Here is a 19,267-nt window from a genome sequence, read left to right on the forward strand (position 1 = left end):
CACACACGCACAAGCTCTCTGAGGGGAAAGGAGGGGTCTGGGTGTCCTCATTAAGACTGAGCTGGGTGTCTGAACTGTAGAAATGGATCACTCTAGGCAGCATACTGGTCGTGATGGCAAGCAGGCTGCAGACATGACTTGGAATCTTTAGTGCTCTACAAAGAGACAATATTTTGTTGGATCTGAAAAACGCAGGATGTTAGGATCCCACGCGACTATTCGAATTTCAGCACAAGTCACAAATAGTGATGAGAAGAGGCTCTAATAGCTCTTTTTTTTTATATTACGTACACCAATCTCAAGATTATGGACTGCAGTATCTCCAGATTTATGCCGGTGTTAATAGTAGAGCCATAACAATTTGGGTAAATACAGGCAAATAACATCAGTGTCTGGATATAATGTACAGCCTGGGTATGAATCCATTACCATTGTTTGCGAGGAACTAAACAAACAAAAAGCTAATAAAATGTGTTCTCCAAAGCGACGTGTAACGTGGAGCCAGAGTGACACAGCTCTTAATAGAGGAGGAAAAGGGCACACAGCCAGCGGTGTCAGGAAAAAAAACGTTTGCCCTTTCTTTCTGTATTGTCTAAATTGATATGATGTCAGGATGAAAGACAGCAGCTAACCCTGTGAGTTAGCAGACACGCCAGTGCCACATACTCACCATGGTCAAAGTTAATTCATTTGTTGAATTTTGTGTCATAGCTTAAAGGCATCATTATGACATTGTTGCCTGTTTTAACCTCTTTATTGTTGTCCTGAAGAGAACATCGAGCAAGGGCTGATGAAATTGCATGCAAATATAAAGTCATGTCCCACTTTTGCCTTCTTTGAGAGAACAACGTGTACTGTAGCAGGTGGCAACAGATGGTTTATCAGAATATTGATTCCTAGCATAATTGCAGATGGTAACTCACTGTATGGGCTAGCTCATTGAAAATTCACAGGCATTTCACTTTGATGTATTTAATACACTCACATGTCAGTAACAAAGAGACTGCCTCACACAGTTTGCCCTATAGGCATTACAAGGGATTGAGATTGAATGCCCTGCAAGGGTTAGAAGAGAGTGTGGAGTAAAAATTACACCTCAGCAAAAAACAAATTACCAAGGGGGACGCACTGCAACTAGCCTTGAAGTGCGAAAAGCCATTTGCTACCTGGTGCCGTCTTCACCAAAGCATTGACGAAACCACCAAAAATACACAGTGGCGCAATTAAATAAAACACTAGCTAGAAATATCCACTCATTAGAGCCCAAATCTCCTTCGGGGGGCATGCCATCTTTCTGTCTGTCTGGGGCAAGTGATGACAATGTTTTGGGGTTGTGTACGTGTATGAAAAGGCACAGGGCAATGTGGGGAAGGGATATAATAAAGGACTCATTACATCATTATGGTGCAACCAGAGTGACAAGCTATACAGAGACAAATATTTTGAACAGTGAATATCAACAAGCAGTGTGGCATGCTGTCATCACTAGGACAATCATGAAGTTACAAATTACAATAATATAACCTAAAGGGCAATTCATAGTCCAGGTGTACCATATACAGAACACTCTGCTGGGGTCTAAAATGATGCAATAGCAGACCGTAGCATAGGTCTGCCTGGGACCTATATATGCACCTATGACTGCATATGACCCATGTCTGCACGAAGCTCAGTGTTTGTATACCGCCGTGGCTCGCATTAAACTGTTTCACAGTGAAAAGCAAGCCGTTTCAGCTGTTCTGTCTGTAGACTTGGCAGTTGGCACACACACACACACACACACACACACACACACACACACACACACACACACACACACACACACACACACACACACACACACACACACACACACACACACACACACACACACACACACACACACACACACTCTGACCGCCTGCTTGACACAGATAATGAATGCTGTAATATCATCAGAAATTTTGATTGGAGTGATCAATCATAGCAATGTAGTAGGGTTGGCTTTTCCTTTCTCAAAGGAAAAGCCAACCCTACTCATTCTCAATCAATATGGTCTATGGGGCAAAACAAAATGATTAATAATTCTTCTGATAAATCTATACTACTGTACCTGTATGTGCAGTACCATATTTCGTTAGCCATGCATGGCTGATCACAATCAATGAAACCTGCACCTGTAAGTCCAAGTTTGTGCTGAAACATCATGAAACATCATGAAACATGAGTTTGCTGATATGCTAGCAGGGTCTTTGTTCAGAAATGAGGTGGTAGGCAACATACAAGGTAGCTTTTGCCCTTGGGGATTTCACAAAGTTGCTGACTTAGCCTCAGTAAAGTGCAAAGTACTCAGCTGTCCTACACTCTATAGTTCTAGACTTAACTTTTTATTTTTAGATTTATTTGTGGCATGTCCTGCTTTATTTCAGATAGGTCCGTGTATAGACACACAGGAAACCAAGGGCAGAGAGAGATCCGGGACAAGACGGATACGGCCGGATTCTAACCTGGGTCCTCGCGCTCACAAGATCCATAATGATGTGTGCACTAACGACAGGGAGAAAGAAGTTTTCCCTCAAGGCTTTCTGCCAGAAAAACTTGACCATGCCCATGTTCTTCCTTGTGCAAAAGTCTATTGGTCCAACTTCTTCCTTGTGGTTTTGCAACTAAATTGTTGATGACATTATTATTGTGTTATTTTTATGCTATGTTGATGAATTGAATACATAGGACCACAATGGAAACATCCCCAGGACTTTTTTGTGTTATCCTTTTAGCCTTAATGTACCACATGCTGTTTACATTTTTGACTAATAAAGTATTCAATAAAACAATTAAGCGCCCCCCTTTCAGTCAGAAAGCCCTTGAAGCCTTTTCTGTCAGAAAACCCTCAGAGACTTCTGCTGCACCAACTGGCTGAGCCACAAGGCACCCCCCGACTTAATATGAACTGGCACTCCTTGTTGAAGTGATTAAATTCAAGGGCAGGACTCAACTATACTGTAGATGTAACACACGATCAAGTGTCATCGATTCTCTTTCACAAGTTATGGTAAGATGGAACACGGTTGATATTCCCCATTGATCTACTACACTAGCTCCGAGCTCTTCCATATTGCATTTATTGAATCGCACTCTCATCTGTCCCCAAAGCCCCCAACCACCATCCCCATACTTATTTATCAACTTTTTCATTAAGACTAATTGAAATTGAGAATCAGGGTACTGGGCCCCTTGGGCCTCATTCTAAGAGGCTCATTCTTAAGAGCCCGACAGGATCTCACCTGCATACTAGAGTGCAAATAAACTTCAGCTAGATGGTATGTTAGCACCATGGCACCGTCGAGGTGGGCCATTAAAGGCACAAAAGTAGGCCACTACTCGTCTACTCCAATGGGCCACAATTCAACTTGCACCTGCCCATGATGACAGCGTTACAGGTTAGCCTGACGGCTGGCTTACAAACAGTGGAGTGAGGAATGTCTGACCATGAGTGGACACCGGTGCCATTTTTTCAGTTAATGGGAGATTTAGCCTAATTGCCTGAAATCTCTGTGACCGCTTTAGGGTTACCTTGCCAGGCCGGTGGCCTTGTCTTGTTGGGGAAAGGGAAACCCTGTTTCCGTAGGTGATGTGAAATCTGAAAACCCCTTTAAATAATAAAAAAGACCCATTGGATGCCACACCTCTACCACATGCCCTTATGTATTTTTATTTTTATGTTTCCATTACAAAGGTTATGATTGAAACAACACAATTTAGGTGATAAGTCAAGACCTAGTTCAGTTGTCAGTGATTGAGGTGACATGAGAACAATCAATCGGTTAATATAGTAAGATGGCTTTATCCTTATTCCCAAAGAAATTGCCTCAAACAACACAAACTGAGGCATGTGACAAATATTCTGGCTGACCATGATTAGAACATTCCCCTCTGTGAAAGAGCCAGGGGGGACATTTTGATAATGTATTCAATAAGAGATTATTACCTACATTAAACATTTAAACCCTCTGCCCTCCTCGGAAGAGATCAGGCTTAAATGCACATATATAGTGTTTGAGTAATGACTTGGTATTTGGTTCACTGTAGTTTGTAGCTACTCATTCAAGCACCTTGAACTGTGGATAGGAAACATACTGTAGCACTACACTGTCAAATCAAAAGTGAGTTTATTATTATGATTAACTATTACATAACTATAACAAATATACTACTATAACAAATTATTCCCTACATGGATAATAATCCTATTACAGCAATGAATCAAAAATGAAATCACATGTACTGAAGCTTACAAAGTTGTTTTTCTTGTAGAAAGACTTACATTTCCTCAATTAAACTGACCTCAATTAAATTCCCTAAATTTAGCATCCCCAACAGTGCAGGCTGTTCTCACAGCTTGCTCTCATTGACACACTAACACACTAAACACACACACACACACACACACACACACACACACACACACACACACACACACACACACACACACACACACACACACACACACACACACACACACACACACACACACACACACACACACTTTAGACAACACTGATCTTATCGTGGTCTCACTCCACTCCTAATACAGTGTGCTCTGAGCCTTGGCCGGACAACAGAGAACTAAGAACCACCAACTTCATGGTATCATGTTCCAACACAAATCTGCCCTGTGTCTGTGACCGTCCATCTAAGGGCAGAGTATACAGGATAGGTCACAATACCTGTACGGCTGCAGGCACTAAGGCAGACTATATAATAGCACCATATTGCTACATAGCCAATAACGCAAGTGTGAAAGAGTGCTGCGGGCCTCGAGCCCGTCAGATTGATATTGCCAGAGTGTCAGCTGAATATAAGCAGAAATGGTTCTTGTAATGAAAATGGCTCCCAATTTGATTTGAGTATGATTCTCAGCACAATGATCCTAATCAGCCCACTACATTATTATTTTAGTACCTGTTTGCATTATAAATTAACCAGGAGAAACATGTACATAACTGCTGGGTTTCTCATCTCCACGTACCCTGGAGGAGGCTGGCAGAGGAACGTGTAATTGCAGGCATGGCTTTAAGCCTGAGCTTCCTGTGAGTGTCAGTTTGAAAGAGGCATTCAATAATCATTGGTCTGTGATCTGTATTTGCTAAGCCCTTATAACACTACAGTATGCCCTATTAAACAACAATTACCGGAATGATTAAAGGAGGGATGTTATCCCTGATGTTGATCGTTGTTAGAGTTTTGAATAAAGAAAAATAGTATGAAAAAATGTTGTTTTTACCACAAGACATGTAAGTGGGAAATGATGATTTTGAACATGCTATGGCGATGGTTCCAACTGCTCAATAACCTTTCGATTATGACTTCCAAGTCAAAACTCATTACTGAAAGTCACAGCATTGATCTACCCATGGGGATAGACGTATGGCATAGTTATAAAAATATGCATTTGATCAATACATAAACTGCAGTTAAGCAAACCCCCTCAGGCAAAGATAAATCTAAACCTAATCATTGCAAACCAGAAGGGTGGTGGACAGTGGTTGTAAAAACGGTAATTACAAATTTGTAATGTAAATCCAATATTCATCATCATGGTGGTATAACAAGGCTTGGCTGGAAAGGGAGTGTTAATCCCTGTGTGTTTAGGCCTAAATACTGATTGCAACGAGGACAATCATTTGACTGGGCTTAACAAGCTGAAATTACAAAAATGTGTACAAAAATGAAATGGTGAAAGAAAACATATTTAGTGAAAGAACAATGTAATATGGGTGAATTTAGGCCAGTATTGGATTGTATCCAATTTGGCATGTTTCTTGTAAGAAAGTGGCTAGTCTGACATTAAACTGACCTGTTCTACCAATGTTTTTGGCAAGCATGCTCTGCTGGCAGATTTCTAAACAGGCAATTGACAGGATATGCAACTGTTTTGACCCACTTCACAACATTAGAAGGGAGTTCTTTGCCTATCCTTTTCTAAATTACAAACATTGAGCCATGTAGGCCTACTTGTTTTCAGGTCTGGGAGTTAAGCCAGACATGATGCACAGGGGATCCATCGTATAGTGCAAATCGCTGTGCAAGCTGTTGCATTTATAAATATTGGAATTGATCATGCTACAAGGTCAGGTGTGTTCGACAACAGTAGGCATTTCAGATAATCTCAAACTTCCTGATATGATTATTTAATAGTTGTGGAAAGTGTTTATTGCACGCTCTGATGAAGGTCTGTTGAGTAAAACGTCAGCAATAAAGATTGAGGTTTTGAAAGAGAGAAGGTGTGTTTATGTGTGGACGTTTCAGTCCTAAAAACAGCTAATTATCTCTGGCAGGCCGGAAGGCTGGAGGCGGAAATTATGTTTTAGCCCATGTCCGTGTGTGGGTGTGTTGTGTGTGTGTGTGTGTGTGTGCGTGCGTTTGTCTATGTACTGTAGATCTAAACCACTGAACCGTTCAACGTCAAACTTTTCATGCACACTGCCAACATGCCAAGAAAGACCGCACATTTTTTGTGTTTTTTCCCCCCTGGATTCCTTGGATCATAATGCAACAACTACCTATATAGGCACATACTCACTTACTGCCATTTGGATGGAGATATACTGTAGGTAGATATAGTAGATATACTTTTTTTTAGGAGGTACAGATGTATTTAAGGAGATTCTATTGTCTTTATCTGTATCTTGCTGTGTCGTATGCTACTGTGTTTGAATGGACTGAAAACAAATCTCCCTCTGGGAGAATGCATTCTAATCAAATAATCTAATCTAAATAACAAAAATGAAATGTATTAAAAAACCCTGTAGGACGACAACAGCTTATCAAGAAAATGTGACGGTAAACGTTTACAGACGTTTCTAACTATGGGGATGAGAGGCATTTTCAAAGGAACAAAATAAGTGGGCCTTGATTAATTTGATTCATTTTGTTTAGTAACCAATAGATTCATCATTAATTTGATTAATTTCAGTATAAATATCCAAATGGCTCAAGATATCCTGCTGTCAGACACGCACAGATAGACGGAGGTAACAGACATGCATAAATAAGTTTTAAGTTCTGTACACCATTGGTTCTCAAAGTGGGGTCCGGGGACCCCCAGGGGACCTTGGGGGGGTTCCAGGGCGTCCCCAGCAAAAGCAGTTAACATAGCATCACAATCATTTTAACCACTTTATCCATTTATACGTTGGTTATTCAAAAATAGCAGATGTACAAGCTCACAGCGCATCACTTTGTGCTGCGCTGCGAGTTTGTACATCTGCTATTTTCTAAAATTGTAGGAAAAATATTGAAAATGTTTGGCATTTTTAAATATTTTTATTTTTTAATATTTTTTAACATAAGTCTTCTCTTGTGGGGGTGTCCCTGGCACAAAACCCAGATGGGGGTCCACCGTCGAATATATATATCAATTTGGGGGTCCTTGGCATGAAAACGTTTGAGAACCACTGACTTCCACACAGGGAGCGTTTATTTTGCGATGATTACTTTGCATTTAAACTGTTTGTCTCATGAGTACACCTGGCTCCCGTCTCTCCATCGACTGGCTCCCGTCTCTCCATCGACACACAAACAGAATTTGTTAGCTTATTACTATTATTATTACTAGAGAAATATCCCTAATGTGCTTCATTCCATTACTGGCTCAATTGGAGTCATTATCAAACGAGCCAAATGTTCCAGAATCACTTCCTGCACACCTGCCACGTTTCTGTATCTTCACAGCAATTTTCTGGACAATTCCGACTGGGAGACAGCAAAATGTCACTCCTGTTATAGTGTCACGCTGTAAGGAATAATGCCATATGATTGTTTAACCATACGGACCCCATAGCCTCCCTATTCTGGGCATGTCATGACAGGCGAATATTCTGGGGAAAAAAGCTTGTGGCTATTCTCGCCGAAGAAATTTGGTGTAGAGGGGAAAAAATAGGGAGGCCAAGTATAGACCCCTGGGGAATCCCAGTCAACCGAAGATGGCCGACCTACAAGCTCACAACACGGCACAGTGAGCATGCTAAAAGTTGTGAGTTCACTTTCCTGCTGCGCAATGAATTCCTCTTAGCTCCTTCACAATGACAAATAATGTGCAGACGTTCCACTACATGATGTCAACAGAAAGTCACGTCTCCAATTAATTTTCTGCTCTTGTGAGTTTTGTTCTGTGGAGATGCAAATCGATATCTAGAACAGGGATTCCAAAACACTCTGCTCTGTAATGGAAAAGTCTGAGTTTGTGTCACATAACTCAAAAAGATGATAAGGCGGTAAATAAAATCAGTCGTTTATCCTTATTTTTGCAGGGTGAAAATACAAATAGGCTCTGAGATTGGAGTCTAGGAGACCAATGCTGTCGGTGTTAGTGTTACTCAATAAAGCGGGATCCAATTCCATGTGGCTGGCGTGAACAAAATGCAAGAAATTGACTTGGATAGGAAGACAGGGTCATACTGCATAGAGTCTAGACCATCTACAGTATGATCCAAATCAATGTAGGCAAAATCATTGACACCACCAAGACCATAAATCTTCACACAACATCCCTCGTTGAAAGTACCTTGCCTTTGAAAACTTGAGGAGGAGTTCGACTAAAGGTGATTATTTTGGTAAATTACTGCCGATACTTGTCATTATTAGTGAGGAAATACTGTAGGTCAGAACCTAGTATATAGCTGGACCATGTATGGAATACTGTGGTTTCAATTTGAAATAATGGATACAGGAATTGGCAATAATTAACCTGTGTAACTTCCATGGTATAACTTCATCAGTCAGTGATGTTCAGGCTTACTTATTATTCCAGTAAAGGTTTGGTTGTGCCAGTTTAATAGACCAACCAGGCTTGGACTGGAACTATGGTAGCACAAGTCGCACCAGTGCCTCTACTTGATTCACTGCTGAGCAGAGCAGAATCGAAAACTGCATACTGGGGCTCTAAGCAAGTTCATCCAAACTTATCAAATCATCAAATGATTTGATAAGCTACAGGAATACAAGGATGACTGTCATCTCTTGAACCACGATGTTCTTTCTTTCGTCAGAAATGAATGTGTTCCATATAGATTGTAAAAGATAAGTGTAATCGGTAAGTGTAATCCCCCCCCGCCACATGATCTTGTTAGGGGTAAATACGAGTGAAATACACACACTGTAGAGCACTGCAAATGTGATGGTACAAACTACCCTACTTTGTCCACTTTTGCTTGTTAGAAAGTAAACTTCGGCAGACTTTAACTTTATCCTATATAAAGTTTTCGGCGAATGTTCCCCCCGGAATAGGGATGCTTGGGTTAAAGTAAATGTAAAAAAAAAAAAAACGATTCTATCACATAAAAATGTTATGGCCTCCCTGTAGTAATCTTGACTGCCGGACCCCCTGTTGAAGACTCATGCCATAGAATGTTTATGCGTAATTCACTTCCCTTTTGAAGGACTTGTTAAAAACATTAGCCCCCCTAGCAGTTGTGGCCCTAACAACCGCGTACAGAGTGTTTACAGTATGCCAGGGGCCGGCCCTGGACTGGCTGGCTAACAAATGGTGTGACTTCATCAGTCACTCAGAGACACTGGCGCAAAGGACTGGCCCCGCTGTTGCGGATCAGCCAAAAAAGCATGTTATGAGTAAGTGAGAATTAGAATGGATGAGCAGTACAATGACTTATGATTATACTGAATCCTGCTTTACAGTAGTACAGTATATAGTGTCAAAATAAACCAGCTCTGTTGGTGGCCAAATAATGCTTTGGCCAAAGACATCTACACAGCAACATCTTGAGTGTTACTAATAACTGTAAAAATGTAAAAAGGGTCCATGTAGAAATGGACCCTTGTGGGTCCGTACCAGTCCATTATCATATCATAAATGAACACTCCAGATTTTAATCTATCACTGTGATGATGGCATATAATCTGTGCAAATGACTGCAGCACATGTAAAGAACAGACCAAATTAAGACGAAATAAATAAGCACCTATAGAAGATGTTGGTTATTCTCCTTCCCCCTCTGCACCTTTAAGTCTCAGATGCATGCCCATTGCCTATTCTTCAGTGGGATGTCAAAATGAAATGCTGTCCTTGGCTGTTATGAGCTGAGTATGATTGACTGCGATGGAGAGCAGGGGACTCTGTGCCAAGGTTCTTTATGAGGACTGCTTTCATACCGGCCATGATAACAGTAATCTACACTTTTAATTGCAATAGTTTGTCACTTGGAAGTAGGCCTATATATAGTGCAATACATTAATCTGTCTAAAAAGAAAAAAACCTAGCCTGTCCCTGAGTGGAAATTAATGACCTCTGTCCTCAGAATCCATTCAAAGATTATGATATAAAAACAATACAAGGATGGAGGAAACAAAGGGAACATATCAGGACCATAGCTCAAATTGAACTTGCATGTAGATGTCATGGAACATACATTGTCGTCATTATCCACTTGAACCCTAGCGTTCCTATGCTGGGGGGCGAACATTCTGCGTATATAGCCGATCTACAAGCTCATAATGTGTAGGCTTGAAGATGGGATGATAAGAGGGACTCTGGACAACAAAGTGATTAACAAAAAAATAATAATCTTCCATCAGTATCCAAATTTCAACAGTTTGGGATCCGAGACAGTGAAAACTAATTGACATGCAGAGAGTTACCCAACGATTGGCCATACTCAAACGGTGGCCATTTTGTTCTTAAGTCGTATGTCATAGCCTGTCATATACCCCCGAGTATGACGTATGAGCAGAATGGCCACCGGGTGAATATAGTCAGTCAGCTACAGCCAAACACAATTGGCTTGAGGGTTGAAGCCAAAGCTTGCTCACATCTTTCCAATGAAACGGTCCAAGTAAATTTTTTTGACGGTTGTGATGATGATTGATGTGCTGTGAACTTCAAAAGCACCAGCCAATTTCCCTAAAAGGAGTAAAGTGATTTGTGTGATAGCAGGAATCAAAATTGTAGGCATTTCTATTGTCATATATAGGCTACAGTATAGTCCAAACTGAGCACCCTGGCATTGTTGGTTTGGCAGCTGATGAAACATGGCACTTTGTCATATCCAATTCAATAAAACTTCCCTTTGTCAATGGTGAGTTCCTTTCAGACTCAAAGCAAATTACAATGGAGCAGTGTATAGCTAATGGTTTCTATATATCATGCTATATGAGTCACTGGTAATTAAATTGGTTCATCGTACGCACAAGTAAGCACTTTCCATTGCTGGGTAGCAATATTCTTTGTATCAAAGAAACCCCCACTGGTTTAAAAGTTTGCTGGAAGCACACAGGCTATTTATCACCACATTTCTTATCGCAATAAACACTTTTTTTTCATTTCATCCAGATCTCGAAAAAGAATAGATTTTTGGCAATGTTTTTCAGTAAATGGACAGGCTCTTAGCAGCCTTGAACATTTGCAAACACAAACAAACTGCTAAAAGCCCTCGTTTTTTCATAATGTCTCCATATCCCCTGCATTATGCATGAGCACCTATGACCGTGGCATAATTATGTAAAGTGATATTGCTGGAATTTTGTGGCGCTATCATCATGCCTATTCATTTAGCTATAGTTAATTAAACTGGTGAAAGTGCTGAATGAGCACAACACGTATAATGTTTTGATTGAATAATAGATAGCGGATCAGTTCCATTAGGGCACATACAGAGCTTCAAAGCTGTCCAGGCAGAAAATTGAGAAGGTTCAATGGGAGCACAAAATTGAACTTTTTTCATATTGAAAGCACTATAATAACATTTTAATGATGCAATTTTTTCTTCGTCTATGAATGAAAATACCGTTATGGTTTCCTTCACTGAGGTTTCAAGTTAATGAACCCCAGCAGCTCAACAGGTAAGGTGTACTTTCATATTCATGGTCACCTTGCCCAGTAATGTTCCCATTATATAATGAAATGAATTATTGTTATGTGAAACATTCTTTTCTCAAAAGCTGTTGAGCAGAGGTCATTCAATGAAACGCATCTCTGAGAATAGTCTACGCGAACGCGTCTCAGTAACAACCTCAATATCACTCTTGCATTCAAGCGCATCGTTATCTCACATTCGGCCATCATCGCAACTGATTATCTGTGATGGTTTCATCAATATTGATTCCTCAAGTGATACTTTGCCTTTTCTTAGTTGTAATTGATGATGGTGAGAGTCGGGAGTCTGCCTCCTTTCAATTGAACTCACGTCATGTGCTTCCTTCCTATGATTGCGATCAAAGACACCAGAGAGACCCATAAGTTATGAAGCTCCATCAAACCATGCAGTCACTCATGTCGGCGCTCTCCCCAGGCCTAAGTGGGGAAGCTGATAAAGTTGTCCTCTAATAACCTTAGAAAAATTGCAAAGAGAGTTTCCATCGACCATGTCATTTCTCATGACAAAATGTACGACACAAGCCATCACCCAAAGCTACTTCTATTAAATTAGAATTGCCTTGTGGTATAGGATCGTGTGAATTACTTGTTTCATTGGATATTACCAAAGCAATTTCGGGAGAAAGAGAGGTGATGAATCGCCCCAATTCAAAAGACCAACCTGGCTGAAAATGTGTCATGAACAATGAAAAGGTAATAAACGTCATTGGCTCCAATTTGATAGCCGTCTAACTCCATAAAAACTAGCCCATAAAGTCACAATGTGATTTATACTACACCCAGGACACAAATGCCAGCTTAAATACAGGCTACTTATTATTCTAGCAAAGCATGCTAGCCTAAGCTGCAATACAACATAACCTTTATGCTTAATCTAAACCTGAACAAGATAACTCTTACTATCGACAATGGCTCTCAACCTAAGTCTCTACAGGGACAATTATTATATACAGTATGCATACTTTGTATTGAGTCATGACAGACAGACTGATAGACTGAGACTGATAGACTGATAGACAGACAGACGGATAGATAGATATATGAATGTATATATTGTATATATGTATATATGTGTATATATTATTCTTTCTACTGTTCCTTTCTGCTGTACCAAAATGGCTGTTGGGAAGCGGGGACGGGGGGACGTTGGTCAAGTTGCTGGTCAAGTTGCCTGCTCAGCAGAAAGATATAGAGTATTCCTCCATACGCATTACTGTACTGTACATCCTCCCAGTGAAACTCTTCACTGTCAGGTGAAAAAAGTGGCCGACTTCTTAAGTTATCTTGTTTATCAGAGGAGACACATGCTAGTCTTCAACCTCCCACATGACCAACTGTACGGGTCAGCAGTGACATGCTAGTGTGGGGGGATATTGGGATTTAGCATAAGGACAAAATTTGAAGTAAAGGGGAGAAAAACGTAAAAAGCTGTTTTCCTCTCTACAATATAGAAGAAGAGATAATAACATTCTTTCTAAAATAACTAACAAACAAACAAACAAAAAACTCCCAGGCCTGCTTAATCACTAATGCAATAATCTGTCTAAAATCTGATGGCTGAATATCATCATTTGAAAGATTATTAACAAACAAACAAAAAAAACCTCCCAGGCCTGCTTTATCACTAATGCAATAATCTGTCTAAAATATGCTGGCTGAATATCATCATTTGAAAGATTATTCATAAAATGATGTAATAAAAAATAAATCAAAGGTCCAGTGTTGAGTGTTGAGGAATATTGTTATCGGAAATCATGTTTTATTCATTCATCCTTATACGTTTTTGATCCGTCAGGCGCTCTTTTGCCCTCTAGTGATCCTCAAAGTCCTGCGATGACTCTGGCCGCTGTTTCAGGCAATGAATCGTCTGCTCTGGTGTCGGTGATAATCAAACTAGAGTCCACACACACACTGGGATGTTTCCAGGGGATTTTTCGCAGTGTGATTAAGCCTGTAAAATGTTTATTTAGTCTTGGCTAAGACAAATCCCCCCTGTTTTTGTTTAGCAAATCAAACCCTGGCTACAACACTCTTCTTCTGTAAAAAAGTGGCACTACAACTGCAACTTGTTCCAAGCAGGATTATCATGGAGACCACGACGCTTTCCAATAAGCGAGAACTGACCATTAAGCGTCACAAATGGGCTTTTAATCTCACATTTCACACCACCGAACCTCACCTTGGTCAGGGGCGGCAGTTAAGGCTGTAGCATGGCCATAAATCCTCAGAGAAGACCGTGTTACAGTGGATCGTTATCTGCTCTACAATACTCTGAAATGTTCTTTTTGCAAACATGCAAGTTTAAATTGACACAGCATTTGTATCCCTGTGTGTGTGTGTGTGTGTGTGTGTGTGTGTGTGTGTGTGTGTGTGTGTGTGTGTGTGTGTGTGTGTGTGTGTGTGTGTGTGTGTGTGTGTGTGTGTGTGTGTGTGTGTGTGTGTGTGCGTGTTCTCTGATTGTACCAGAGAAATATTTATCATCCTCTGACACACTGATTAGTCTGTGGCCCCTATGAGACCTCGCTCAGCACTGTGCACTAATAACACAGTGGGGTGTTCAAGTCTACGTAGAAATGCATGTGAAATCACGCAAGTGTGAGTGTGTGTGTGTGTGTGTGTGTGTGGGGGGGGGGGGGGGTTTCTGTGGAGGGAGGCTATAGATACATTTAACTTTTGGAGCAAACTTGGTTGTTTTGCATTATACGTCTTTGCAAGCTGCTTACAGGATGTCGCAGAGCAGCCAAATCTGCCTCTGACACGGATAATTAGATTCGACAAAGGCCAAATATCTAATTTATTACAGAGTCTCCCAAACAACAACATTCAACAACATTCAGCAGACTGTTCTGCCACCCACACACATAATATCCTTTAACTATTATTCAAATCTTAAGGCTGTGACAGCCTGGCTAGTTAGTCACTGAAAACATTGGGTATATGGCTTCCAAGCAGGCCCCAAAACATACAAATTATAGTACCAGGCAGGAAGCACCTTAGATCCAACAACTGTGAATATCTAATTAAAGCTGCAGTCTTACTAAACCTGGTAGGACATACCAGTTGTTGTGGGTCTAACACACAAGAGACCAAATGTCTACTGCTCATGAGGAAATCACGACTTGGCCAAGGCACTTATCAGCTTCAGGCAGTATTACATGTCAACTGGTAGTGTCCTATCCGACACCAGGGTCTAAAATTCTCAATGGAAGAGTAGGTAGGCAGACCACCTCCAACCACTTCAGATGTGCTACAGCAGTTGTTCAAATAAGTTCTGGATTGCAGCTATAAAGTGCACAGAAGCTAGGAACCAGGAAGCAGGATCCAGGAGCATGTTACAGCCAAGAGAAGGCAGTTGTGAGGCATGCAGATTGCTTGCTACAGAACATGCTACAGCCAGGAGGTTCGAGGCTATAGCAAGACGCACATGCATATTGCGTGCTACTGTACACATTTCAAACTCTTCCTCAGGCGGTATAGGATAGTTAGCAAAAGTAGATACAGAATTCGGTTCCAATACATTTATAATTAATCTACTGAGAGCAGGCGACAAACGATGTCTGACGCAATGATCATGTAATATTTCTGAAACGTGGAAGCATAAATGGGTGGGAAAAAATAAAAATAAACTTCTGAAGATGAATCTCATTCTGTGCAGCAGAAGTGATTGATATTTATGTGAATTGTGAGGCCTCAGCATTGTGCTCATCTCATTGGGCGTACTGCTGTGAATGGGAATACTCGTCGCCTTGGCTGTTTCAGGATTGATTTTAAGGTTTACTTTCATGTCCTGGCCCCCTAAATACATTTTCTAATTTTGACAGCAAATTTTGATTTAGTTTAGTCATAGTCTTTTGAATAAAATTTCATTCGGTTTTAGTAAAATTTGATTCATCTAAAAAAAGTTTTAGTCTAGTCGACTAAATATCATAAGATTTTAGTCAACTAAATCAAAAAATGTATTTTGGCAGGCCTTGATGGCGTCGCAATGGCTGATTTTACGCTTGGTTGCATGCGCAACGTGACGCGTTGTGAGCTTGTAGATCTGCTATTTTCAAAGCGCAACATCCGAGCGCAACCAAACATAAAATTACTTGTCTTTTAGTTCTTCTGGATCTCTTTTTTATTTTGACGAAAATGTCAATATATTTATTCTAGTTTTAGTCATCATTGCTTAGTTTTTATTTTGTTTATATTTAGTGTTGGTCAGTGAAAAAAGGTAGTCGACGAAAAAAAAAATTCATAGTTTTAATCGACGAAATTAACAGCTCCTTACAAGAATATGCGCAGCCTGATGTCCTGTGGCAGGAACCTGCCGGTTGTTGCCGAGTCGAGGCTGAAGACAAACCCTAACAGCAAAGACCGTACCTTTGCTGTTAACTCATGATCGACCTGCCCGAGGAGCTCAGGCTTGATAAATCCCTTCTTAATAACTACTAACCCTAACCCTATGTACAGAAAGGCCTTTCCATAATGTAAAATTTGGAAATTATGTTTGATGTTTGATACTCTTAATATTTTATTTCTCTTCTCATTACATACATAAATGGTAAATGGTCCATTTTTCTATAGAGCCTTCTCCAAAGCGCTTTACTATTTGCATTACATTCACCCATTCACACACATTTACACACCAATGGCAGAGGAAGAAATTCTCCATTACCTCCTGAGCAAATTGCCATGGCCACTGTTATTATTGTGTTTTTGATTGATTCTCTTGCTGATCCTGTTGTATTTTATTTCCTCAGTTTTATTTAAAGCAAAGAGTTGTATCATTATTATTATATGGTCTCACTGACTGGATACATGCACACCTTCTGGGATGATGCAAGTTTTTACTAGCGTAAAGTCAAACAGGTATACAATATACATCAAGAGTTTGCTCTCCGCGTTTGCTCTCCATGGAGTCAGTTTGCAGCAGCATACCGACTTTCCTTTGATGATTCAATGCTATGAGCTCACCTGCGAGGCGCAGGGCAACGTTGCGAAGCATCAATCGTGCGCACACACGTCGAAAGGTATTGACAAGCATGCATATCTCATATTTGGACATGTACACACACATACACAAGTATACCCTAAGCCCTAAGGGTTATAGAGAAGTGAGCTATAGTGACTACATGGTTTCATCAATGTGACTGGGATTGTCTAGCGTCCTTCATTGAGTGGCTGTCGGGAGAACCACATGCACAGACAGCAGATACGTTGACTGCACTCAACTGACGTGTGGCGTGGAATACGGCTCACAGCCGATGAATGGCAACTCAACGAATTGGCTTTGATCTCTTTATCGCCCCTCCCTGGCGACAGATCAATAATATGATAGTTAGACAAGCATCAAGTGGAGACAGTGTGGGAGGGGTGGCATTATATTTCCAACTGGCTGCTTTTTACAGATGCACAGAAACTGCAGCAGTTTTTTACGATGTGCTCTCAAAGTTCCAGACATGCTGTACAGTTTCTAAAAGTGCACACCATTTAATGATTCACACAGGGGACAAAACCAGCCCAGGAGACGCTAAACTTTCAGCACCTTATGGAAACATCTTCCACCCGCCAGGTCGGGTCAGCGTTTTCCAACGGCATCCCTCTCTTAATACACATATCACTTTTCTATTTACTTGCAGTCGTGCAACTAGAAATACGGCATCAGGGACGCTTGATGTAGTATGTCAATTAGGAGATAAAACATGTTTACCAAACAGTGCCGTGACGGATGGCAAACTGCTTACTGTGCTGCTCTACTTTATTTAATGAGACCACTGTGGTAGGGCCAAGCTAAACAGTTTATTTAGGGCCTGACACGTTCTGTGCCTGGCGAACCCGGCTCTGCCCTTACTTAGTAGCATATTATGATGGGGGACGCTTTCCCTAGAGTGCACACAGAGATGCGTGTGCCGAGTACTCTACTCGCGGCCCGTAATTTACACCTCGTATGACCGAGTTTTGAGCAGAGTGAGAGGGTAGAGTCGAGGGACATACTACGTGCAAACAAACAAGCATGCATACTGTACACGACACAATGCTTGAACACATACTGGATTCCACTTTCAACACTTATGCAATGACTGCATTTGTACTTCTGAAGTTTCATTATGACCAAAATTTTACATGGCAACACAGACGAATGGGTAAGTAAGTACTGCACGCACGCACGCGCACACGCACACACACACACACACACACACACACACACACACACACACACACACACACACACACACACACACACACACACACACACACACACACACACACACACACAACCCTCCGTTTCTCAATTGACTTGGCAATCATTAACAGGCTATCATTAGTAATACTTTGTGGCTACAGAGAGCTCTTCATAGAATCTCATTGGTGCCTTATTTATGATTCTGAAGTGTTAATCTTTTTCTTTTATTAATAAACACATACACACCAGTTTTAGAAAGTCAAAGCCTTGGAAGGGAAAACTAAGGGGGGACTTTAATGTGAATAAGACACGATTATATCCCCAAAGCTCCCCAACTCTCTGGAACAAACATTCACGTTTGTTTTTGTAATTCAATGACCATTCCAGTCCAGATAGCACAGTACAGATAAGATTCAATAAAGTCAATCGCTCTCTTGTAACGTGACCTACTCACGTGTGCAATTTCCATTTCAGAAACCTCATATCTGTTTCAAAAGAGCATTGGCCACAAAAGGGTGACCCAGTTTACATTTACACTGGAAATGCCATTTCAATTACACCAGTTTCCACGACAGACATTGCATCTGCCTCTATCAGCAAGGCACGTCGCCTTCTCTTCATTTCACCCTGTCTCTCTCTCTCTCTCTCTTTCTGCTCCTTCATCAGGCACCTTCCTCGTTTACTCGCCTTACCCTCTGAGAAGTTGATGAGTCCCATCAGGTGCAGCAGCTTGATGGAGGCGCACACCAACAACACGATTCCCACCGTCTGCAAACCCTCCGTTTCCCATAAGACGCTCAGCATGTTGCCGCTCTCGTGCCTGTCCGCCCCACCATTGCCCGACCCGTACCCGTACCCGGAGCCGCCGGAGCCGGAGCCGGCCTCCTCGCCCTCGGGGCGGACTCCGGCCGTGCCACCCTCCCCGCCCTCCCCGCCCGCGCTCCAGTTCCCCAGTGTCCACTCCACCTCCGCGCCTGCCCACACGCAGGGGCCAGGCGCCCCACGGCACCCGCCTGCCTCCCGCTCCTCACTCCCTAAATCCAGTCTGGGCAAGGTTGGGATGGGACGGGGACGGGGGGGGGGGGGCTGGGAGCGAGGCCAGTAGGTCAAGAAGCGATATCCTGCCTCAGGTCTGTGAAGATTCTGAAGTCATAGAGGTTCTATCTGCCTGGTCTCCAGAAGTCACCAAGAATTTAAAGGAAGGTGGCTCGGTGTGGAATGAATGCCGT

At 41.5% G+C, this 19,267-nt stretch overlaps 1 protein-coding gene across 1 annotated transcript in view; it reads right to left on the minus strand.

Annotated features, from left to right (window-relative positions):
• kcnip4a (potassium voltage-gated channel interacting protein 4a) overlaps window positions 1-18,842 on the minus strand; it is a gene marked incomplete at both ends in the record, with an annotated part of 40,192 nt that extends 21,350 nt beyond the window's left edge. Inside the window, one exon of the mRNA XM_084043770.1 lies at window positions 18,731-18,842. Coding sequence (XP_083899896.1) covers window positions 18,731-18,842 — 112 coding nt within the window. The remainder of the gene's footprint in view (window positions 1-18,730) is intronic.
• Window positions 18,843-19,267: the final 425 nt, after the last annotated feature.

Source organism: Gymnoscopelus microlampas (assembly GCF_963454915.1).
Source record: "Gymnoscopelus microlampas genome assembly, chromosome: 19".
NCBI classification, from domain to species: Eukaryota; Metazoa; Chordata; class Actinopteri; order Myctophiformes; family Myctophidae; genus Gymnoscopelus; species Gymnoscopelus microlampas.